General features: G+C 54.2%; 1 protein-coding gene across 2 annotated transcripts; it reads right to left on the reverse strand.

Annotated features, from left to right (window-relative positions):
* Positions 1–82: 82 nt before the first annotated feature.
* Positions 83–5,740, reverse strand: LOC113987582 (alpha-1-microglobulin/bikunin precursor). Of its 2 annotated transcripts, XM_027720454.2 has the most exons (10): positions 5,576–5,740; positions 4,848–4,990; positions 4,514–4,590; positions 3,955–4,068; positions 3,230–3,331; positions 2,620–2,657; positions 1,749–1,827; positions 1,493–1,660; positions 1,180–1,356; positions 83–228 (listed from the first exon to the last, which is right to left on the reverse strand). In XM_027720454.2, exons 1-10 carry the CDS (start codon positions 5,687–5,689, stop codon positions 197–199), a joined length of 1,044 nt encoding a protein of 347 aa, XP_027576255.2. In that variant the 5' UTR covers positions 5,690–5,740; the 3' UTR covers positions 83–196. The 2 variants fall into 2 exon arrangements, with proteins under 2 accessions (XP_027576255.2, XP_039242720.1); XM_039386786.1 differs by lacking the exon at positions 1,180–1,356.
* Positions 5,741–24,584: the final 18,844 nt, after the last annotated feature.

Raw genomic sequence — 24,584 nt, forward strand, 5'->3', positions numbered from 1 at the left:
AGGGAGGCCAGAGAGGACCTGCACTGCATCCCCTGCCCCTCCTACTCTGCTCCCCACCAGCTCGAGAATGGACACGGGGCTCTTTGATCACATTAGAGACATTTACTGCTGGAGGCATCTCCTGTGCTGCTGGCAGCTGGCAGTGCTGTCCCGTGGGACGCCAGTGCTGGGTCCCAGCCCCTTGTCCTCCGCCTGCTCAGTTTGACAGGTGCAGAAACTCCTCATCCTCTGCAAACAGAGAGACACACCAGGTGATGGACAGACCCCTCCTCGCCCTGTGGTCAGACGGTGATGGATCTGCTTCCCGTTTGTCCCTGCCAGCAGTGAAGGGGGGCAGCAGTGGAGACCCTCCATACACAGCCGTGCTATCCTGGGATGTCACCTTATGTCCCACGACCTGCCATGGTGGCATTAATGCACTTCATATTGCTGACAGGGATAATAAAAGATTGTTTCTGTCCCAAGACATGTTACTCAGGCTCCAGCTCCCATCCCCAGGATCACAGATGGTCCCCAGCTCCTGTATGCTGGGAGCAGGCTTGCTCTGGGTAGAGTGTGCTGAAAGACCCCTCAGTCCCCCCGCTCTGAGGGAAGATTTCCTCTGCCACGCTCCTGACAACCTGCTTGTCACTTCACCCGAGGGCTGAGGGGTGCCCATTGTGCCTCCCGAGGAGGCTCAGGATGGAACCCCCTGTGCTGAGCTGGGGGGTCTGGCAGGTGTCACACAGAAGATATATCCCTAACAGGGACCCTGGTTTGATCCTTATTTGGTGTCAGGGTCTCTGGAACCCCCCCAGTCTTTCAGTCCAGGGGCTTTTGCCTGTGCTCCCCATTGCACCTCAGCCTGCTTGGGGCCCTTCCCCCTTTCATCAAGACCATTCTGAAGTTCAGTCATGGCTTCAGCACATCTGCAGCCTGTCCAGCCCTCCTGTGCCATACTGTCTGTGGGTTAATGGCCATATTCCCAACACAGCGCAAAACCATCCCATCCCCATCGTGGACTTGCGACAAAGTCCAGGCCCATGATAGACCCATCCTGGACCCATCCAGACCCAGTACAGACCCACCCCAGAGCCAGGACAGCCCTGCACCCACACTAGGCAGACCTAGGAGGTGGTGTAAGGCTGCTGCCACGGCTTCCCTGGCACAAGGATGGGCAGTGGGGGGCTAGGGGGGTACCTGCCAATGGAGGAGCCCCACAGTACTCCTTGCACTCCTTCTCCGAGTAGAACTGGTTCCCGTTGCCCTTGCAGCCCCCATAGCTGAAGGTGATGCACTTGCCCTGGGCGGCGTCGAAGGCCCAGCGCGTCACCAGTGCCTGGCAGGGACCTGGCATGATGGGCAGCCTGCAGGCAGCTGTGGGACAGGGCTGTGTGAGGTTCAGGGGCCCCCACACCTCCCACATGGATGCGGGACACATGCTCAGATCTCCTCTGATGGGATCCACCTCCCGTGCCCTGGCCTGGCCAGGACTGTCCCGGCGGCTGCTCACCCTCGGTCCGGCAGGCCTGCAGGCACTCCTTCTCTGAGTAGAAGTTGTTGCCGTTGCCCAGACAGCCTCCGTAGAGGAAGGTTTCACAGGCCATGGAGGAGGAGTTGTAGAAGAAGCGGGAGAGCATCCCGCTGCAGGGCCCGGGGTCCCGGCCCAGCCGGCATGAGTCTGCGGAGCAGCACAGCCCGGGCTGTCACAGGCAGATGAGGGGCAGGGCAGTGGGGTCCCGATGCAGCCCCCCTCCCCTGGGACCTACCTTCCTTGTTGCCAATGTAAGGGGGCAGGGGTCCTGCGGCTGAGCCCTCCTCGTGGGGCAGGACTGCTCTCCGTGCCCTCTGCACCAGGAAGGAAGCACAGGGTTGCCATCAGCCTATAGGACCCTGCTGCCCACCCCATTGCCCCTGGAGTGGAGCTATGGAGGCTCCAACCCTCCCTCAGTGCTCTCAGCACTGATCTTGATCATTGATCTTCGGTCTGCAGGCTGTGATCCCTCCACACCTCATGATCCTGTGCTCATCCTGGGTGGGAACCATGATCATGGGTTGTGGATGAAGACAACCGAAGTACCTCAGTCATGCCCTGTGCTGGGGATGTGTCTCCATGGTGTGTAACCTGCTCTCAAGTCAGCTGGGTTGTTTCTCCTGTGAAAGTCCCATCCCCTCTGGAAAATCTTTCAAAACTCAACCCTGTGAGACTGGGAGGTGCTGACTGATGGCTGCTGAAGGACCAGTGGGGTGCTGAGCCTCCCCATCCCTGGAGAAGGGGCCTACAGCTGGGACACTCACAGGCAGTCAAGGAGCAAGGAGACACCAGCAACCTTCATGCCGTGGAAAAAATCAGAGTAGGAAAAGGCTATTGCCTTCTTCTTGGAAATGAGTCCTAGTGCCCTCCTGGCCCCCAGGGCCCTCACCCTGCAGCCTGCACCTGCCTGTGCCCCCATCCTTGCAGGCAAAGCCCATCAGCAGAGATGGAAGAGCAGCTCCCAGGGTGGTCAGTGGAGCAGCTGCCCAAACAACATGTCCTACCCACAGAGCCTCTCCCTGGACACCAGGTCTCCAGTGAGTTTGGCTTGGGAGGAATGTCCTCAGCTTTGATCCACTTCAGGAGGTCCCAGCTGTGCCACTCACCTGGGGAGCACTTCCAGTCTCCTGAGGAACACATTCACCTGGCCCAGATGCAGGAGAGAAGATCAGCAGTGTGAGAGGAGAGGTGTCCTCCAAGTACTGCACCATGCCCATGCAGGACCCCGGGGAAGGGGACACCCTCCCAGTTTTCTTCCCCTCTTTCTGCTTTTCACCTCCCTCTCACAGAAGCACCACCTTAAAATCCCCACACCTCACTGCATCTCCCTAAAATCCCCCCACCCCCCTTCATCCCCCTGAAATCCCCACATCCCCCTGCATCATGCCAGCCCCTTCTGAGCCCCAGGCTGAGCAAGGAGCCCCTCAGGTGCTGGGAGCACCCAGCCACGGGGACGAGTCGTGAGTGTCCCTGGGTGTCCCATGCCCTTGTCCCAGCACAGTGATGTGGGTGCATTGATCTGACAGCCCTTTGACTAGAAGCTGGTGCAATCCTGACTGATTCATGGCCTTATTTCCTTTCCATCCCATGCTGACAAAGACCTTGTCTCTCCTTCCTCCCTCCTGACTATTCGCCATCTCCCCAGCCTGGCAAACCAAGGAGGAGCAGCCAGAGTGCTCCAGTAACAGGAGAGGCACATGCTCCGTGGGAGCTTACCTCTGTTGGCCAGGATGAAGATGGAATCCATGGGAATGCCCGTCTCCAGAGCCAGCTGCTGGAAAGACTCAATGAGGTCCTGCCTCAGCTCTGGACTCCTCCCTGAGAAAGAGAATGGGCTGTGACCAGGGTGGGTGTGGGAGGGGGTCTGTCCCCAACCAGCCACAACCTCATAGAGCTCAGGTGGCTGCAGGCAGGTCCAATACCAGCCTCCTGGTCCTTGCCAACATAGAATCAGGGAATCAAAGATCATGGAGTCCAACCATTGACCCAGCACTGCCAGGTCCACCACTAAACCATGTCCCTAAGCACCGCATCTACACGTTTTTTGAACACATCCTGAGACATCCAGAACACATCCAGATTCCATCACTTCCTTGGGCAGCCTGTTGTTCCTAACCAGCCTTGACTAAGGCCTTGGACAAAGTGGGTTTAATGGTTCTTAATCATGGAAAACAGCATCTCCTGCCACTTCAGGGCCTGGATTTCCTCCAAGCAAATATCACCACCTTCATCCCAAACCCCATGCTGGTTTGGATGTTCTTTGCCTGATGTGGCTTTAACAGAGCCATGAGACTTCACCTCTGCCCTGCCAAAGATGAGCTGTTCCAAGGCACCACTTCCAAAATCCACGGTCAAGTCCCTCAAGGCCAAGGGAGCTGAGAGACCCTTATGTGGTGTTTCTGAGCTGTGCTGGCACAACCCAGAGCTATGGTCAGACGTACCATACAGCTTCAGGGTGGTGCTTGGGCCAAAACTGCTTTTCTTCTTCATCAGGATGACAGCATATTCTTCATAATTGGTGCGGAGCACGTAGGACTGGATAGACACATCCCATTCTGGGTGAGACAGAGACACAGAAGATGTCATTCCTGCCCCTCAGGGAGAGATGGAGCAGTGTAGGACAGTGCCAGATCTAGGGGCTGAAATCAGGCACCTAATTAAAGAAAACATGATTTTTGGGAAGCAGATTCATAGAATCATGACTTCCTTTAGCCTCACCAGGCTCTCAGCTGAGGGAATTGTAAACCAAGGGCTGCAGACAACTGAAATGCCACCAATGCTCCTGAAGTGTGGCTGGTGGGAGCCTGCCCCAGCCTGTGACCCTGGAGACAGGAGCGACCTGCTAGAACATCTCGTCATCCTCTGCCTATGCAGGAACATTTTTGAAACAACCCTTTCCCCTGACTTTACTCCAGACTTTAACTAGAAATGACCAAAACTGTGGAATGGCCTCTGAGCCCTGCTCTCCCCATCACCCAGCTGTGCCACAGCCCAACTCACTGGGGTTGTAGTAGGTGTATTTGCCAGGGGTACTGGTTTTCTGGTACTCTCCCGAGACTTTTGTGCAGTCACCTTGCCTAGAGGGAGGAAGAAAACAATCAGCTACTTGGAGTGATCATTTCCCCTGCTTATAGCATGAAAATCATGTCTTGGGCGCCAAGGCCATGGCACAGGACCCCCAAAATCGCCCTGCCTGAGGCATTGGATGTTTGCACCCAATCCATTCCCTCCTCAGGGCTGCCAGACAGAGCAAGTAACCCCTCGTGTCCTGTCCCAGCACCCCTGGGTAGGGTGGGTCTGGAGGAAGCTCAACACCCCCAGCAATGCCCCATACCGCAGCCTGGTGCTGGCAGTGCTGATCTGATCAGTGCTGGGGCCGGGGCCCAGCACCAATGTGCCCATGCTGAACTTCTCCTTGTAGTTCTTCATCCACGTGCAGGTCGTACCAATAGCGATGTCGTACCATTTCCCGTACATCTGTGGGGAGAAGCGAGGGAAGTATCCACCATGAGCGCTCTTTGCCCACGTGAGACACCTGGTTTTCTGCAGAGCTGAAATATTCATGGCCCAGAGAGAAACTGGAAGATGATGATGCAGGGTGCAGAGGCCAGAGCTGCTTCAGGACTTGGGAAGCAGATCACCACTGAGCAGGATTTTCCCGGGTTCCCTGACTACCAGGCAAAGCTGGAGGCATCAGGCTGCCATCCCCATATGTGTACCAGTGGAACCCAGACCCAGGCACACATTTGGGGCTATGTGAAGCCTGGCAGGGGACAGGGCTGGCTGTGAGGAATCTCCCAGGGAGCCTGCATCCCACAGAAATCCCACAGATATCCCATGAGAACCATCTGAACTGGCGTTTAGACCGCAGACACCCTGCCTGGATGTTTGCCAGGATGAGGCCACCCCAAAGGCTGGCATCCTCTGACTGGCACCCAGGGAGTGCCACGCTGCCAATGCCTGTCCCATAGGCATTATTGCCCTTCTCTCTGGAGGAAAATGAAATCAAGTTTTCCCCATTCCTTTTGCCCCCAGAACTAAGGGACCACAAGCTGCCATTACCCGCTCAGCCTCAAAATTCTCCTGCACTTGGATATCCTCATCTTGGTCTCCGATGGGGGTTCCGCTGGCCACGACAAAGAGGAGGAGGAGGGAAGGGAGCCTCCAAATAATCATGTCTGGTGACTTCAGAGTGCTGCTGAGCCCCAGTGTGTCGGTGGGATCCTGGACTCTGTGCTGTCCGCACTGCGCAGCAGTGTGACCTTCAGCCCAGGGCCAGCCGGCCGGCCAGCCTGCGGGGGGGCTGCCGGGGGAGGGAGGGTGTACGGCCCGGATGGGCATCACCGCTGCCCTCGGTGGTGGTGGGGATTTGTAGGGAGCTGGTATGGGGTGTGGGAGGGGAGATGGGCACCCTCCTGCCATGCCAGGCCGAGCTCCTCATCCTTCCCTGTTTCTACACCCCTACTGTGGCCAGGAGCTGTCTGACCCTTTATTCTACCTTGGGATTCGTATTTCTGCTCTGGCATCCTACAAAGAGCCCTGATGACACCCCCAGCCCCAACAGACCAGCCTGACCCCATGCAAAGGAGAGAACCGAAGGGTCCCCAGGGCTCGCCTCAGGCTGCCTAATCCTGACCAGTGTCTATAGGGAACAGAGCCTGAGTTGCCTGCTCCCTTTCTGGACCCCCTTCCAGGCAGTCCCAGCATCCTGGATCTGGCTATGTGTCACCCAAACCCACAGCTGAGTGTCCCTGGGCCTAGAGGAGCTGGAAGCACTGGGCACACCATCTTTCCCAGCACTGTTTGCCTTCGTGGGATGATTAACTGAAACCAAACAGCCTGAGGGAAACTGCAAACAGAGCAAAGGGCAGGAGCTCCTCTCCAGACGGCCACAGCCCCAATATTTGTGGAGAAGGGCCTGAGCCGACAGCACGTCAGGAGTCGGCCTGACCTTCACCCTCCGTCCGCCCTGACGGGCCCTTGGATAAGGACCAGCGGGTGCTGGTGCCCGGGCACGGGGCCTGCGGGGTGGCAGTGCTCCGGGCAGGGACAGCCTGGACTCTCTACCCACATGTCTCCGTGCCACATCCGCGGTGTGCCAGGAGACTGGGGGAGATGTGGACGTGCGGCACAGACGCCTCTGGTAGCCCACCCTCATCCCATCCCATCTGCTCTCTCCGGAGGAACATCCCCGGCGCAGCAGCAGCCCTGGGCTTCAGCCCCCAGCCGGGGGTCCTTCCTCGGGGTCCCGCTCGGGGTCCCCTCTGCCTCGGCCCTTCCAGCGCTAGGTGGCAGCCGGCGGTAAGGAATGATAGCCCCACTCCCATTCCCGGTCTCTCTCCGGTCCCGGCCCCGCTCCCATTCTCGCTGTGCCCCGCCGCCATCCCCGCTCCGGCCCCGCTGCAGCCCCGGGCGGGCGGAGGGTCTCGCTGTGCCCCCTCTGTGGCTCTTCCTGTGATCCGGGCAGTGATGGGCATCGGGGAAGGCTGTACTTCGAGGGGACTTATAAAAGAGAGAGAGAGTAACTTTTTACACTGGCAGAGAGTGATAGGAGAAGGGGAAACTATTTTAAACTAGAACAGGAGAGATTTAGGTTAGATATTAGGAAAAAATTCTTCCCTGTGAGGGTGGCGAGGCCCTGGCACAGGTTGCCCGGAGAAGCTGTGGCTGCCCCGTCCCTGGAAGTGTCCAAGGCCAGGTTGGACGGGACTTGGAGCAACCTGGGCTAGTGGAAGGTGTCCCTGCCCATGGCAGAGGGGTGGAACAAGACGGTCTTTAAGATCCTTCCAACCTAAACTGGTCTGTGATTCTATGGCAGGGACAGGCAGCAATGAGAAGTGGAAACTGGCCCTGGAATCACTGTTGGTGCCTGCAATGTGGCCAGAGCCATATGCTATCCCAGGGCAGCCGACAGGGAACAGGCAGCAGTCAGTAAAGCAGGACCAGCTGTCCACATGCTGCCTGCACAGGTAACTGGCCTTCCCGTGGCTCTTGTGCACAGAAATGCCCTATGGGGGTAAATGTGCCCTAGCAGCAATGGACCCAGGTGTGAACAACACAGGACACACTCCTACATATCCTCTTTGGGGACCAGTCTGCCTTACTGGGATCACAAGTGCCTGATGCTGGAACTTGGCAGGGGAGGGAGGAGGATGTGTGACCCCGGCATGTGCTGTCCTTCTGTGGCTGCTGCTCTGTTCCTCTCCTCTCTTGCTGGTGCTGAGGGGAGCAGAGGGAGCTGCTCCCTTCCCAAGGACCACAGCTGGGGAAGCTGCAGGCCTGGGCACAGCCAGCCTGCTCCTCTCCTCTTCCATACACACGAACACAGTGTGTGCTGTGACCACAGGCCCATGGGCACTGTCCTTGCTGGGAAGCCTGGGAGCTGCTGCACTGGCTGCAAATCTCAGCCCATGCCCATTGCCCATGCTGATAAGGGACAGGGAAGTGGTGCAGCCCCCCAGCTCCTTGTTCACTCCCTAAAGCATACTCATCATCCTCATCCCTGACACTGTGGCTGCATTCATGCCAGCATCACTGAACTGCTGCTTTCACAGGGACTGGGGTGGAGAAATGCCCCAGAGCACAGCACTGTGATGGAGCCTTTGCAAGGGCATGGCTCCAGGGCGGGGTCTGCTGGGACGCTGGGGTCCAGGACCCTGGGCTTTGTGGTTCCATGCCTGACAACTCCAGGGAGAAGCAGATAGAACAGACAGATCTGGGTGCTCAAGGAGGGATGTTCCTGTGGTTTATTCTGGCAGGAAGATGGGGCAGCAGGGTCCTGGAGGGAGCCTGTGGAGTGTGAGCAGCTGCCAGGAAGTTTAAAAAGTTCAGAAAATTCTTTTGTTTCAGATCAATTTGGACATAAACCAAAGGTAGGGAGAAACCACCAGAAAATTCCTGCAGACCAAATTTCCCCTGACCCCATCAGCACCAAGAGGCTCCAGCCCCAGCAGCTTCATGGGGTCACAATGGGGCTGGCACAGGGACAGGAGGGGCAGCAGAACCTGAGGGGATACCAGGTGCCCCAAGGCTCCATACCCAGCCCTGAGGCTGGTGGCACATCAGGCACACACCTACAGAGGTGAGGACCACCAGGACTTGATGTCCAACAGTGGGAAAAGGAGATGCTACTTATTCACACAGGCCTGACCTTCCTCCTCTCCCACTCCCCACCAGCTGGATTATGGGTCAGAGGAGACATTCCTGCTCAGTCCTTTCAGTCTCCTGCTATGAACTTGTTGTCCACGAGCTGGGGCAGTCCCTACCTGAACCTGTCAGTGTTTCCTGTCTCCTTTCCCTCCACAGCAGCATGCCCTAGACTTTCAAACCTGCTATGTAAAGAAGTTTGACATTTTTTACTGCTTTAAACGTGTAAGCTCTCCATACTCCAAGGATTGCTCGAATGCTGCAATTTCATGCTCACCTTGTTCACCTTCATGATTTAGCCTCCCTGGGTCTTCCCCTCTCCAAACAGGAGAGTCTCAGTCTTTCTAGTCCGCTCTCATCTTGGTTATTGCAGAGCAGGTCCAAAGAAAGTCAACTCCTCTGTCTCCTTCTCGAGATCCTAGAACACAGTGCCCAACCTGAGGGGTCACCAACTTTCCATCTTGTTCCTACTTTCCATCTTGTTCCCACTTTCCATCTTGTTCCTAACATCCTTCTTGATCACACAGATTTTTGGTGATTTTTATGGCTGCTGGTGCTTCCTATTAACAGTTCTCCGAAATCATCAGTCAGTGATGGCTCCCAGCCCTCCTCCTGAGTTACCACCTTTCCCGAGCTCCAGGCTGATGCCCCTCTAATCTCTTCTCTCTTCCAGCATCCCCTTCATTCCTTGACACCAAAGCTCACCTGCTCCCTCTTTGCCCTTTGGTTTTGTGAAGTCCCTCTGGAACTCCCTGTCATCAGCACAGCCTTCAGCCATCCAGAGGGCTTGGTGTCACCCCTGAACTTGAAGATTTCTTGTTCACTCCCTTCTCCTGGGCATGGATGAAAATGTCAAATATAAAACCGATCCCAGGGCCGGTCCCTGGGGCCTCCACTGCTGACTATCTTCCACCCTGAAGACCTCTACATGTTGCTTCTGATCCTTCAATCACCCTTCAGTTCATGGAAGAACCTTTCTTCTGCTCCCACAGCAAGTTTTTTCCTTTAATAGCCTTTAGTGTGGTGCCTCATCAGAAGCTTTCTGAGAGTCCAGAGAGATAATATCCTCTGGATCCTCTGTATTTGAGGCAGGGTTCCTCTTTGCAGAAGCCTTGCCAGCTTCTCCTCAGCTCTGTGTTCAGCCCCATGCTAAGCAGTCCCATAGAGGCTGTGTAATCAGAATTTTCATTTGTTAGCTCCCAGCACCCCATTTCCACAGCTGAGAGCTTCCCTGTCCACCAGCCCCTGCCCAGCTGTGAGGAGCGGTCCCACTCACAGCCAGCACTGCCGCTGTTTTACATGGAGGTTCTTCTCACACATGAACAAACACCATGTGCAAACCATGAGCAAACAACACGGTTCAGGCTGGAAGGGGCAACTGGAGAACATCCAGTCCAACCTCCATGCTCAAGCAGGATTCCCTAGAGCAGTCATTCAGGACTGCATCCAGATGGGTTTTGAGTACCTCCTGAAGGGAAGCTCCACAACCTGACACACTGATGGGCAGTTTGTCCTGTCCATCTGGGGCTTCCTCTAGATTTACTTCAAATTTTCCAGCTCCTCTGAGCAACCTGCTGCAGCACATGTGCCAGGCCAGGGGATGTCCCCACTACCATTGGCCAACAGGCTCTTCATGGGGCCTCATCTCCCTGAAGGTCCCATTACTCTCCGGGAATCCCTCAGCTCCTGGTTGACTTTCTGCCTTTGAGGGTTTAAGGGCATCACAGAATGTCTTGAGTTGGATGGGACCCACAAGGATCATTGAGTCCAACTCCTGGCCTTCCACAGGACACCCCCGAGAATGTTCTTCAACCAGCTATAGCACCTTTTCTAGGGTGTTCTTCACATCTGTTTTGAGCTTTTCATTCTCACACTTCCAGCAGAACTGACGTGTTTTGTGGACTTTTCCATTCTCTCCTATACAAGCTTTCTGTTTCTGAAATGCTGGTGTTTTCCACAGTCACTTGTTAACTCTCCCAACGAACCAGGAAAGGGTTGTGGAACCACCTAAGCTGGTTTTTGAGTTGGGGTATATGTTTTACTCAGGTTTTCACATCCTACTTAACACCCTTCAGATTATGTTTAAGATCTTGAGTTTTGTGATATTTTAGATAATATGCCCCATTTCAACATAGCTCCCTTTCCTGAATTTATTAGGAATTTATACCTGGCCCTCTCATCTCACTGCAGCATTAAACCAGGCAGTGCTATGGGGTCATTCCCCCAGACCTCTTCAGCCTGTCCCAAGCGCTCCAGATTTGGCCCAGATCAGCACCTTTGTGGTTTGTAGTTTGTGGGTTGTAGCTTTCATCACTCCCAGAGGCTTCATTGGCTGTCCCCACAGCCCATGTCTGCATCTTGTGTTGACAAAGCTGGTCTGTGCATGGGGGGAGTGATCTCACAGATCCACTTACTGAGCTCTCACCTTCTCTGCTCTCAGTGTTTCCAGATAACTTACTGTTCTCATAGTGAGCAGTCTGAATTTTACATTTTTATTAGGAGACCCTGGGATTTTCACCTGCAAAAATGTCTTCACTTACTTTTTCCTACAGTGATTCACTCTATACACTCCCCCTCCTAACCATCCCCCTCCTCTGTCACTCCTACCAAGCTGGTACCCAGGGCATCAGTGTACCTCAATGGTTACCATCCCTTGTCTCTTTGTCCTGGTGTCCAATGCTATCACTTGCTGCCAAGCTTCCCATTGCCTCTTGTGCTCTCAGCACTGACGTGGAAGTGTTTTCAGTTCTGCCTTTGCGTCTGGGCCAACTTCTGGCATCATCAGGGCTCACACCCTTCTTCTCTGCTTCATGTCCCTCTCCAAACCCTCTGAACATCCAGGGCCCAGGTTGTGTCCCAGACAACTCACTGTGATGATTCTCCCAGTTGAGCCTGCCGAGGGAATGTCTCTGTTGGCATTTGATCAGGATCAGGTTAATGGTTTTGAAATAGCACTTATGGCTTTAAAATAACAGGTGCCAGGAAGGAGCTGAGGCTGCAGGTGCATGGGCTGGCTTCGTGTCCCACTACCCCTCTGCCCAGGAACAGCATGGGGTGCTTGCGCTCTGCAGTGTGTGTTCTTTCTATGCTCCACAAACCTGTCACCTACTCCTCCTCCTTCTCCTCCTCCTCTCCTCTGCCCACTGGGTGCTCCTTACCTTAGGGCCTCTGCTCCTACCCTGAGGCTTTTAAGTTTTCTCATCCCAGTGATGGTAGAGAGAAGTCTCTGGGCTTGTGTTGAGGGTGAACACCCCGCAGCACTGCTGGAACTTGTCGGGAGACCTGTTGGAGGCTTGGTTCATGCTCAGGAGACATCTCCCCTGCTTCAGACACTGGCTGGTGTGCCAGGTACTCCCTGTACCTCCTTGCTCTGGGCTTGCCAGCCCTGTGCCAGCAAAGAGGGTAGGCTGGAATGGTGGATCAGGGTAGGTGAGGTGAAGTGACAGGCTGAGAGACTTCAGGTTGGTCAGCCTGGAGAAGGCTCCAGGGAGACCTTAGAGCCCCTTCCAGTGCCTACAGGGGCTCCAGGAGAGCTGGAGAGGAACTTGGGACAAGTGATGGAGGGACAGGACACAGGGAATGGCTTCCAGTGCCAGAGGGCAGGATTAGATGGGATATTGAGAAGAAATTCTTCCCTGTGAGGGTGGTGAGGCCCTGGCACAGGTTGCCCAGAGAAGCTGTGGCTGCCCCACCCCTGGAAGTGTCCAAGGCCAGGTTGGATGGGGCTTGGAGCAACCACTGGGCTAGTGGAAGGTGTCCCTGCCCGTGGCAAGGGGGTGGAATGAGATGAGCTTTAAGGTCTCTCCCAACCCTATGACTTGCAAGGGGTTTGCATGTTTATCAGGGAAACCTCAGAAGATGCTGCCTTGTGTTCCGTGGATCACAGAGTGTTTGGGAGCCCAACTCTGGTGCTCTTCATAAAGAACAGTTGACTGTTCAGCGAAGGGCAGAGCAAAGAGAGACAATGCTGGATTGGGGAGGGAAGTGCTACCCAAATCTGGGGGCTGCAACAGGCATAAATCACCCCAAGCTCACTGGAGGCCTGGGGGAGGATGCACAGGTGTCCCTGATGGAGGCAGGATGAGACTGGCTCCATCTGTGGCCCAGGCACTCGTGTCCTCTCTCAGCATGTCCCCTGGCACTCACCACCCCTCAGAGCCGGAGGGAAGCTGCCAACCTGCTGCTGCAGCACTGCTGGGCTGCTGAGGGGTGGCAATGGCCCGTGGTGGCCTGTGCCTCAAGACTGGTGCTCAGCCACATCTGGCTGTATGGGACAGCGGGAGGGATGGATGGTAGAGTGGGAGGGCAGCTGGGGTAGTTGTTCACCAGAGCCCTGAGGCTGCACAGGTGTTCTCCTGGACATTCCTGGGGATGGCTGCATGGGCGCAGAGGTGGAACCATCCACCTGACTGGGGTGGCACTTGGAGTAGCATCTCAAAGGGGAGGTGGCACAGCTGTATTTCCATCTGGGAGGTGTGTTTGCACCCTTGGGTTGGGTGTCAATGTGACACTGGTGCCCCATGGGGGTGCGTGTGCTCTGAGCTGCCTGATCGCTCTGTCTCCAGCCAGAAGCATCACCCAGGCACCTCGGTGCCCAAAGATGTGGGGACACCCGTCCATCTACCTACACGTGTCTGTCTGCACAGCTCCTTCCTCTGCCTGGCCGCCGGCTCTGGGGCTACCCCCTCCACACCAACACACCGGGAACTCTTCCCGTGCGCGCCGGGGGCCGATGCCACCGTGTTGCCATCGCAGTGCTCGCCCCGTCCCCGAGCCGTCCGCTGCTCGGGCTGCCCAGCCGTACAGATGCCTCCTCTGCCGCACCGGGTCGCAGCCTCCACCCTCACGTGCGGCTGCTTTTTTTGTCCCTTCTCGCTGCGGGTCGCGCTCTACCCCGTCCCTCCCGCCCCTCCGCCGCCCGCGCCCCCCGGCGCAGCCCCCACCGGAGCCAGCCACACACACAAGTGAACTTTTCTGCGTTTTCCAGCAATTAAAAAGAATAAAGCAACAGTTGTCTCCAGGCAGGGCATGGATCCTGGTGACCCTGATTTTCTGTGTGGCTGGGCAGGGTGAATGGGGCTATTGAGATCCCGATGACTGGCATCTCCACTCCAGGATTGTCTCCCCTTCCAAGTCCCCCTCCCCTCACTCTCCTCCTCCCTACCCTCCTCCTCGCTTTTAATTTCCTTCCTGCAGAGAGCTGCTCATCTCCTTCCCATTGGCCAAAGGTCTGAAAGGGAATGGAGGAGACAAGGGAAGGATTAAAGACGCTCTGCTTAGGAGCAGGCAGCCTGAATACAAGATGCACCGGCTGGGAAAGAATGGGGGCTTAGTGGGGCACCAGATCAGACCCGCCTCCGCCGCATTCAGCCCGACCTGCATTCCTGCATTGCTAAGCAGGGACCTTGCTCCCCGGCCAACCCCTCGAAGGGATGCCCCGGACCTCTGTCCCACCTGCTGCTGCAGGTAGACCTGCCCAGGATGGTCCCACTACACTGCAGCCCCTCAGGATGCAGCCACAATGGAGGACAGCAGCGCTACAGTGCTTGCAGGTCCCCTGGGTTAGCCTGTCCAGTCCAGGACACAATGCCCCCAGCCAGCCCCACGAGGATGAGGAGGCAGCTGGGGCATCCCTTGGACCAGTCTGGGAGCGATGTGGGGCTTTTCGTGTTCCCAGCCCTCAGCCCAGCAGAGCTATGGGCCTCATCCTGCAAGGCTGGAGGTGTCAGAGCTCAGAGGAGGCTGGAGCCTGCAGCAGGGTTGGACCTGTGAGCCCCAGGGAAGGGCTGGGGCACTTCCAGCCACCACCTTGGTGGCAGGGATGGTGGTGCTCCACTGCTCATTAACCATGTCATCTCACGGGACCCCTCAAAAATCCACAGTGTTCTCTGCCCTTCTCAGCACCTCCTTGGGCCACGCAGTTTGGGGTGCAAATGGGGCTTGGTGCCTCACATTCCTTCCTCCCACTGACCCTTCCACCCTTGGTCACGCTGGGAATGAGGAGTCCCCAGGGGAATGATGGGCAATGGCCGTCTATCACTGACCCATGGGGAGACCCCTGGGGAGTAGCACAGGAGCAGGACTTGGCATTGGCAGCATCTGGCTCTTTCCATGTCTTTCCATGCCAGGTCAACTGTCCACATCTCACCTCAGGTGAGGGGCAGGTAGAAGTGAGTGTCCTGGTCAGGCCAGTGCAGGATGGGTGCCCAATGTCTGCCCAAGGGCATTCCCTTGCCAGGGCAAGATCCCTCCACAGAAACTGGAGCAGCATAACCCGCTCGCTGTTACTGGCATGCTGGGTCAATCTGTAGTGTTTGCTCACACAAGTTCCTCACTGCAGGGACCTTCTCCATGAATTGGGAATCTGAGGCTGAGACTGGTTTCCTTCACAGGACAGGGAGAGGTTGTTCTCAGAAACCTCTCTGGGTTCCTGCTGACATTCACTCTAGAGAGCCGATTTCTGTGGTGGAGCTGGGAAAGGTCCCAGAGTGAACAACACTCTCACCAGTCTGAGAAGCAGGTGGTCTGCAGTGGGAAGGGAGCATGGGGTAGATCAGCTGATCCTAGAGCCCTGAAGCATCAGTTGTGAAGGCACCCCACGAACCCCACACTGTGAGGGAGCCATGGATCCCATGCAGGGACACACTCAGGGCACTGCACATGCAGCTGCAGAGTCCTGCACTGCAGGGACAGGGGTCTGATCTCCTGTATCCCATGTCCCATGTAGTGCTTAATGTCATTTTAGGTTTTCTGAGAGTTGTCCAACCTCTCCCCATTTTCTGATCTAGATCTCTTGCTGACCTGGTCCCTCACGCACCCCAAAGCTGTGCAGCACCTGTAGTGGTCAGGATGGAGCCCTGGTGATCACATGAACATGAACGCAGGAGCTCAGGGTGGGATATGGCTGAGCACATGGAGGTGGCCTATCAGGCAGCCTGGATCACCTTCCAGACTCTTTATTTTACTGGTCCAGAGGAGGATTCAGGCACCAAAAGACAGCACCATGTGCCAGTTGAGATGCTTCAGTGCATCTAGGACACCTGGAATGGCCTCCAGACCCTGGAGCAGAGGCCAGGCAAGACACGCCAGGACAACTCAAGCAGCAAAAGGAGCTTAGGTGTAAGCGCAGCCATCCCTCCCCTGCTTCCGCAGTGGAACCCAGAGGACACCTTAGATGGACACCCCAGGATCAAAGCTGAATCCCACCCCACTGACCAAGCTGTGCAGGCAGGGGCCCAGGAACTGCTGCTCCTGAGCACCATATGTGACCATCACAGTCTCCATAGTCCAACTGTCATCACTCAGACAGCTTCAATCCTCACATGCTAAAAGCCATGATTTAAAAACATTTTTCAGTATCTGGTACTAAAAGCCCCATCTCCAGGAGTCCTGTGATTCCAGCAGAAATTTGGTCAAGAGAAGAACATGGAATCCTTCCTGCAGGTGGCCTCCATTTCCATCTCAGAAGGCAGAAGAAGAAAATGCCTCCCTGTTTTTCCTCCAGAGAAGAGTCCCATCCTTTTGGGCATCCCACCACCAACCTTAGAAGTCAACATGGAACCCACTGCATGTCCACCTCCATCTCTGCCTCCCTGTCTCAGGGAACGAGATCTGAGGTCTTTGCACCAAAAAGTTACTCTGACGGTAGGGCAAAATAGGCAAAATGGGTAGAAAAGTTTGGCATGAGGGACCTCTGTTAGGGGACTAAGGCAACCCGCCATGCTGGACAGGCACCAGCTGTGGTGAGGCAGCGATGGCAGTGACCCTCAGCTGTGTCTGGCCCTGCAGGAGCACTGTCCTTTCTTACCCTTCACTGAGGCCAAGAGATCTGCCTTTGGGTTTTGCCCTAGGGAAATCTTCAAATGTGGGTGTCCCCGTTGCCCTGCCATTGCCATAGCACTCCCCAGCATGGTCGAAGGGCAGGAAACATAGGGGGTCCCACCTTGCTGCACCCCCAGACTCCCATGCAGCCCCCAGCAGCTGCCCATGCTGCCTGCAGGAACCGGGGGCTCCATCCCAGTAGAGAAGCCCAGGGGTCCCGTGTGGGGAAGAAACCTGGAACTCAGGGGAAAGGCAACCACTCTCTCTGTGCAATGCCAGGGGCTTTTGTCCTCCCTCCACCGAGCCGAGGGTCCAGAGCTGCGTGATTCCCAGTCCGGCAGGGATGGAGAGCCCTTCCCTCCGCCCAGCCGCAATGGAGAGGGACCGGGGCTTTCTCTTTAATGCAATGCTATGAATACTCAGGCTCTTTCTGCTTGCTGTTTAATGGATTTGAATGTGAAAAGGTGGTGGAATTGGAAAGAGGGGAAGAGAGGGGGGAGGCCAGGCCTCTTTGTTTGGGGATGCTGCTCCAGCCTTGGATTTATTTAGCATTTGGAGGGCTCTGGGGTCTTTCTCTCCTCCCCAGCCCTCCAAAGGCTCGATCCCTTTTCTGCCTCATGCTTATTAGCATAGCAGCTGCTTGGGAGAGGGGCTAGGCAGGAGAAAAGGATCGAGGCGTCCAGGAAATGAATAGGAGGGGGAAAAAAATAGCTTACAAGGACAGAGCCTTTGAATGAGGGGGAGCAGTGAGTGGAAAATGGGACGGGGGTGGCTCAGAGTTGTCACCGTAGCTGTGAATGTGAGCAGGGTGAAATGTGGGGACCCGGTGGGGATAGGCTCCCTGTCCAGGCGCTGTGCTGGGGGTCAAAGGCCTGATCCTGGCACTGTGCAGTGAGGCCAGGCCACATCTAATGGGCACAGGCTGGGGGAGGGGTGCTGAGCCAGCACCCCCTGTACCCACAACCTTGGACCAGCCTGCACCCCTCTTGTTGCAGGGACTGGGGGTGCCCCAGCACCCTGAGGCTTAGGCTGGGGTCCCCTGTCTGTGACCTCCAAATAGAAGCATCTGGAGAGAGATCCTGGTAAGTGTCACAGCACCTGTCAGTTACCCAAAGGTTTTGGGCTGCTGGAAGACCTGACTCCTCTCAATGGGGCAGGCTGGGCATGGGATGGGCACCAGGAGAAGGGGAGCCTCCAGCTCCTCCACCTTCTCCTGGGAAAGCCCTCCAGCTACTGGGTGACTGAGTGTTTTAGGTGTAATTGAGGTAAATCAGGAGTCCAGGGAGCTGCCACCCAGCTCCTGCCCCAGCTGGCAGAGTGATGACCAAACTGAGACATCACAGTGAGAGCTCCCCAGGCACACTGGGGGTGTGTGTGCAGAGGTCTTGTCCAGAGCAGGAAAACTGAGAGGTGGTTGGGCACATCTGGAGTCTGTCTGTGCAACTGCATCATGTTTGAGAACATTGCTGAGGACTGGACACAGGTACGAAGGAATTTTTCAGCTGAGAAGATGAGAACTGAAGTTCCAGTGCACTCTTGGGGTGAGAGGAGGCTGCAGAGTTGCCACTTCCAGGCAGAGGCTCTCCTTGGCTGCAGAATTCATTCAGAGCCAGGATCTGCTTGTTGTGCAGTCATGTTTCAGAGCACAAACCATCAGTCCCAGGGTTGAGGGTCCCATGTGAAGGCTCAGCCTCAATTGCCCCATGAATGCATCACAGCAGAACCACCAGGTGTTGGCCAGCCCATGTCCCTCTGTGTGTGTCCCCTCTGGCCAGGCATGTGCAGGGCTCTGCTTGCTGGGTCCACTCTGCTCCTGCTCCGTGCTGCGTGTCCGGGTCCTCCAGGATGGCAGGGCTGGCATGAGAAGGGATCAGCATAGCCATGACCATCCTGCTCGGGATAAACATGCAGCTGGTTGGGGAATTTTCTCCTTCTGGGGAGCCTCTTCCTAAAAAGTGGCAGGAGGACACCACCAGCTCAGCTGGGCCGAGATCTGCCATTGTGTGACAGTGCTGCTGGATGTGCTGTTCTCTTTGGCCTGCCCTCAGGGACTGGTCCCCACCACAGAACACTCTTGAATTCAGGCTGAATGAGAAGTTTCCAATTCAAACAGTTGTCCCAACCATCCTCCAGTCCACCATCCCTCCAGCCATTCAGTTTTGCCTCTCTCCATTCTTCTACCCATCCCCTACCCATCCCTCCTGTCATGCCTTTATTCTCCATCCCTCCCAGCCAGCCCTTATCCCCCCATTCCTCCACTTCTCCATGTCCATAGTGATGCCCCCCTGCCCTTCCCAGACATCCCTCGATCCCTCCAGCCACTCAGCCTTCTACCCCTCCAGACCCAAGCCCCATCCACTGTCCTCCCCAAAACAAGCCAAACCAGGATGTTGCCATGCTTGGCCGTTTCCATAGGGTCAGGAAGAAAAACCTGTTAAAATGAAGAAGCCAAAAATTCCACGGTACCTGCAGGTCTGTGCCCCACCTGGAGTGAGATCAGAGGTCACCTCTCCCTGGGCACTCCCAGAGATGGGTGCTTCTGGTGTGGCAGTGTAACACGGCAGCTGAAGAATTTCTGGGAAGAGAAGAAAGACATTTCTGCTTAACACACAATGGAGCAGTGTCATCTTCCTGGGGACATTTGCTGTACCAAGAAATGGGAGCTGCCTGCAGTCCCTGTGCTGACACATCCCAGGTCTGGGATCATCCCTGGGGGGACACAGCCTTCTGAGCATGGGAGTCTGTAGAGTGAGAGTGGTTTTAGGGCATGGGGGCTGGCACTGAAAACCCCATGCTCACCTCATGGCAGGGTGTGAAGCTCATGTACACCCCAGGAAGAGCCCAAAATGACTCCAAGCTACAGGAGTAGGCTGGCCAGCTCCAGCCCCAGCCTGGGATGGATCTGGGGGACAGAACCAAGTTCCAGCACCAAACACTGCAGCAGCTTTGGGTCAGTAGCAAAACAGGTTGAAACCATGACTCATCCTGTCCTTCATGAGCTGCTGAGGACCCCCAGGGCCACTGACCACCCTCTCCCACCCACCCACCCACCCACCCATTCACCCAGAGAGATAGAGCCAAGAAAGCCTCAAGAAGGGGCAAAAAAAAATGAAGTCTGGAAATGAGGCCAGCCCGGCCAGGCAGCCCAAGCCACCAGCTCTTCCTCAGCACCCAACAGAAGTTGATTGTGATCTTTTTTTGTTGAAAAAGGTAACTCCTCTTTGGATCGGCTGGGCTGTAGCATTATCATAGTCATACAAATGCCCAACAAAGCATCTATTTAAAATGTCCTGAATTTTGATTACAGCCTGTCCCCTCTTGCTCGCCTGCTCACTGTCTTTCTTTCTCATTCATTACTTACTGTGTTAAGCTCCCTGAAATTCAAATAAAATCCCACCTCCTTCCCCACATCCATATGCGAGGACCGATTCAGTGCCACTGGCTGGGCTTGACGGATGAAGGGCAATAGAAGACAAAGCTGTCAAACCTCGCCCGGCTGTGTTGACTTCCCATCACCCCCCAGACGGAGGGGAGCCCGATCCATCTGGTTTGGAGTCAGCAGCACAAACAAAAGCAAAAGACAATGGCAGGAAGCACTTGAAAGTTCAAATTCTTGCTTTGGTTTCTCTTGGAACAACAGCACCTACGTAATGCGGCCGGCGGACAATAATGCACAGCCAGGGACAGGCAAAAATGCCAGAAGAATGTGCCTACGCCACCAAACCAGCCAATATTTCTGTGTTATTGGAACAAAAATAGAAAAGCAAAAGAAAAAAAAAATGAAAAAAAAATCAAGGCTTTGGAGTTCCTAGATTTCTTGGACAGGGTTTCTGTAGAGGTGAACTACAAAGTGGGGTGGCCAAGGGCTGTATGAGGAGCCTGGCACTGGGGCAGCTGTGCCCCAAGGGGCTCAGCCTTGGGGGCTGGGGCTCAGCTGTGCCCTTGGAATGGCCCTCCTGCCAGGGCCATCACACTTGGGAGCCAGGGAATACAAGGCAGCTTCGGGGGGGGTGTGTCCAAATCCCCTGCAAAGGCCTGCCAGACACCCCAGCCCGCCCCATCCACTGTGGAGAGAGAGAAACCATGCACAGGAACGCCGTGTTTCCTCAGCAAAACCCATCCTTGGGGTAGTGGCCAGCCCAGCCCAGCTGGCTGGTGCCCTGGGACAAGGTGAAATGCAAGAAGCCCGAGGGCTGAGCCCAGCTCTGTGACAACACAGGCACCAGGATGAGGTTTTGCAGCATTCCAAGATGAGTCTGAGATGAGCTGCACCTGCAGGTGCGACCCTGCAGTGCCAGCCCTGGGAACATAGTGGTGGTGGCAGGTTTGGTGGCATGTGCTGATGGGTCAGTGTCACAATGCTGGGTCAGGAGAGGGGAGAGGTGCCCACCCCACACATCCTCCCCACAGATCAGCAGCTGCCGCAGGACCCCAAGTGAAGGACTCCCAGACCCACCAGTGGTTGTGCCTGAGGGTTTTGGCATCATCATTTTTTTCCTGCTCAAATCCAGTCACTCAGTGCCTGTCTTTTCCACACTGAGCTGCTGCCCAGGCAGCTGCATGTCCCCAGAGCACCTGGGGACACCAGCTGTGTCTGTCCCAAGCACTGTCCTGTGCTGGCAGCAGATGGCACAGGGGCTTGGTACATCGGAGTGGAGTTTGACCAACCTGAAAAGGTCATACCAAGCCTTTTATCCTCATTTCTTCCCCACCGTGTTCATAGGACACCACTCCTGGAATCCCCAGGAATCTACACTCCAGAGCCAAACTGAGCATGGCACAAATTTCCCCAGGATTAGACATTTCCAGGGCTGGCAAAATTATTGATAGAGAGGAAGCCCCATCCAACCTCCAGTGCTACCAGTGAGGGAAGTTTGTCGGCATCCTGCCTTCAAAGTCCTGGCCTCAGGGAGGGCCCCACCAGTGCAGGCATAGGACTGCCTCTGCTCTTTCCACTTCCCGGAGCAGCTGGATCCTGCCTGGAAAGCCTCCAGAGGAGCAGGGCTCAGCCTTCTCTGGGCACTGGTCTGCTCTGAGCCACATGAGAGGACAGAGATGCCTCTGGGGATGGAGAGCCCAGGCTGACCCTCACCCCGTGCCCCTTTCCAGGGGGCAGCTGAAGCCACCACTGACTCCACCCCCACAGCCTGAGGGTCTGCCTCAACCCCTCGTTGGGTCCCAGGTTGGAATCAAAAAGCCTGGAAAGGTTCACAGGTAGCTGGAGGGTGCTCAGCGGTTGAGGCTGGAGCTGCAGGCCCAAAAATGCACCTCACTGCCACAGTCCCAGGATTGGCTGCTGAGCTCTTCCCTCACTCCCTTGGGACAAGTAGCTTCTTTAGGAATGTCTCAAACACCATGTGCCCATCCAGCACCAGGGTTTGGTCTAAGCCATAACTCCTCCACCAGCCTCCAAATGCTGGGGTGGGGCAAACCAGGACACCCCTTGAGCCCAGGGAGCTTCCTCCAGCCTGTGGGAAGGGGCCACATGCTCATACCCCAAATCCATCCCAGCCATCCCCCTCCAGGGATGCATTTAACCACAGAATAGCTGCAGGTTTGACACCAAAAGAGAGACCTGAGGACCCAGCCAGACACCCCCCGCCCCAGGAACCACCCAGCATCACCCATAACCACATGGGAAAGAACAAACAGAAAAGCCTTTTTTTTATATAAAAAGATCAATGAAAAATTTATTTATAAATTTCGCACTCTGGGGCTACACGTCTATATCATACACTCAGGAATATGCTGTACTGTACAGACTTTATCCAGTTAGAAATGATCATATAGTGACCCACATACAGCTTCAATATAAGCCTAAGAATTCTTAACATTAATTAACATAATTAAAAAAGGTATTCGCATCTAAAGAAAAATCTACAGAAAAACTCCTTTCTGGAGCAATCTGTGCATCAGCTTCAATGTCTGCTTATTTCACTGACATTATCAATATATCTTCTTACAAAAATAATAATAATAATTAAAAAGATGACTGCTGGAAGGCAACCAGTCATGCATGAAAGAGCCTCCCCCACCTGCCTCTTTTTTTTTTCTTGTACTCCCCGTTTTGGCATGAAGGGTCAGCAGCACGATGAGCCAACAAGGGGGGTGGGGGGGACCCTCATTTCAATTTGAATCAGTCTGCATCCCTTTTACTTCTCAGGATCAAGAGAGACCAGGGGTGTGGGGGTTGCATAGAAAATTGAAACTCTAGGGACTAGGAAGGGCAGCAGCTTTTCAGTAAAATACAAAGGGATGTAAAAATACATCAACTCACGATCTCAGAGCAAACCCCCTTCCCCGACGTACAGTTTCCCAAAAATCTCAGCGTGTCTAAAGCTCCAGGAGGCTGGAAAGGAACAATACTTTTCTTAAACAACTCACCCAGTAATTCACACAGGAGATTCACAGTCTTAATAGGTATTTTATAAAAATATAAATATGGGCTACCTCATGTTGTCTTTACAACACTGGACAGAGCTCCCTTTAGACTGGGTTTATAACCAAGATTTCTTTTTAAAAATCCATCTAGAACTTGGCTTTACAATACACTTTTTAATATCATGTCATAAATGTTATGACATTTCATTGTGGCAAATCCATTCATGTAAAAAAAAAAAATGTGCAACCATCTGGTAACGACGACAAAACCTCACTAGAAAAGGTCTTGTTCCCACCCCATAACTATCGCACAGAAGCACCAGTGGAAGTGCTGGACACCCCCTTCCATGCTCACAGAAAGACTTCGGCCAAGCAGTTCCTTGCACATTACAGCATTAACAGTAGATGCTTTTGATAGAGCTTTTTATCTCTTTTTCTTCTTTAAATTTGGAGCTTTTGAAATCATCTCAAATTGTTAAAGTGGAGAAAAAACCAAAAAACATCAAACAAACAAAAAACCCCAATTGCAGGTGAAACCATCAGAGACAAAGCAGAATATTCAGTGCAATGGGAAATAATCATGGCAGACTCTAGTTTTTTTTAGTTTTAAGACTAGGAAAACAAACAAACAAAAAAAAACAACAGACAAAAGGCATATTTCCCAAATCATATTTTTGAAACACTCACCACCAGCTTCAAACAAAATCAGGCTCACAATCTTCACCACAAATATATACAAACATGATAAATAGGTAAGACACAACCCAAATAAACCAGCAGGTAACTATTTTCTTTTCTCTTTTTTAATGGGAATGGTTTGGATGCAGGGTGTGAGAGAGGAGAGAGCGGGGAGACGGCAGTGATACGGATGGCTTTAGTGCAGACGAGGAGAGGGCTGAAAGATCAGCGGGAGCGAAGAGACTTCTAAAACTTTCCACATTTTCCAAATGGATGGTCTTGTGCCATAGCAATAAAAAAGCAGCATTTGCGATTATACGTGCAGTCACTTCAAAATGCGCCTTCGGGTGGCTCACTCTGCTTCCCCCCTTTCCTTTATAAAGATATATACTGTGGGATATATATCTCCTATAAAAGGCAGGTGAGTGTACATACGTCAAGTGAATCATTCTGCATTGAGAAGTGTTATCCAAGTTTCACCACAAGAAAAAAATAAAGTTCCCAAACTCTTTTCAGTAGTTTTCCAGCATCTCTGTAGGCAGCAGAGAGCGCTCGCGCCCCTTTTCTGTGCAAAAGCAAATCCTCTGCCTCTAGAGTTTATTTTACTTTTTTTTTTTTTTTAAGAAAAAAAGAAGTCCAGGATTTGCTAATCCCCCTTTATACACAAAATCAGAAGGACTCAGTGTCTTTTCCTGGGATCTCACGTGTGCTAAACGGATTCGTGGAGTGGGTGAGGACAGACTTTCTTCGGACACCCAAGGAAGAACCAAAGCAGAAAACCCAATGAAAAATCAACCAAAACGAGGAGCAATTGGGGTGAGAAAACCACGTCTGTCATATTCCAACGGAATCGCCTCGACAAAAAAAAAAAAAAAAAAAAAAAAAAAAAAAAAAAAAAAAAAAAAAAAAAAAAAAAAAAAAAAAAAAAAAAAAAAAAAAAAAAAAAAAAAATCAGCGGTGGGAAAACACTGGGTGAACCTTGGAGAGGAGGAAGACTTTCCTGCTCTTCCTCGCCGGCAAGGGCCGCGGGCGACCGGGAGCCCCC

The sequence above is a fragment of the Pipra filicauda genome, unplaced genomic scaffold (genome assembly GCF_003945595.2).
Source record: "Pipra filicauda isolate LSUMZ 115617 unplaced genomic scaffold, ASM394559v2 scaffold500_size419342_pilon, whole genome shotgun sequence".
Lineage (NCBI taxonomy): Eukaryota > Metazoa > Chordata > Aves > Passeriformes > Pipridae > Pipra > Pipra filicauda.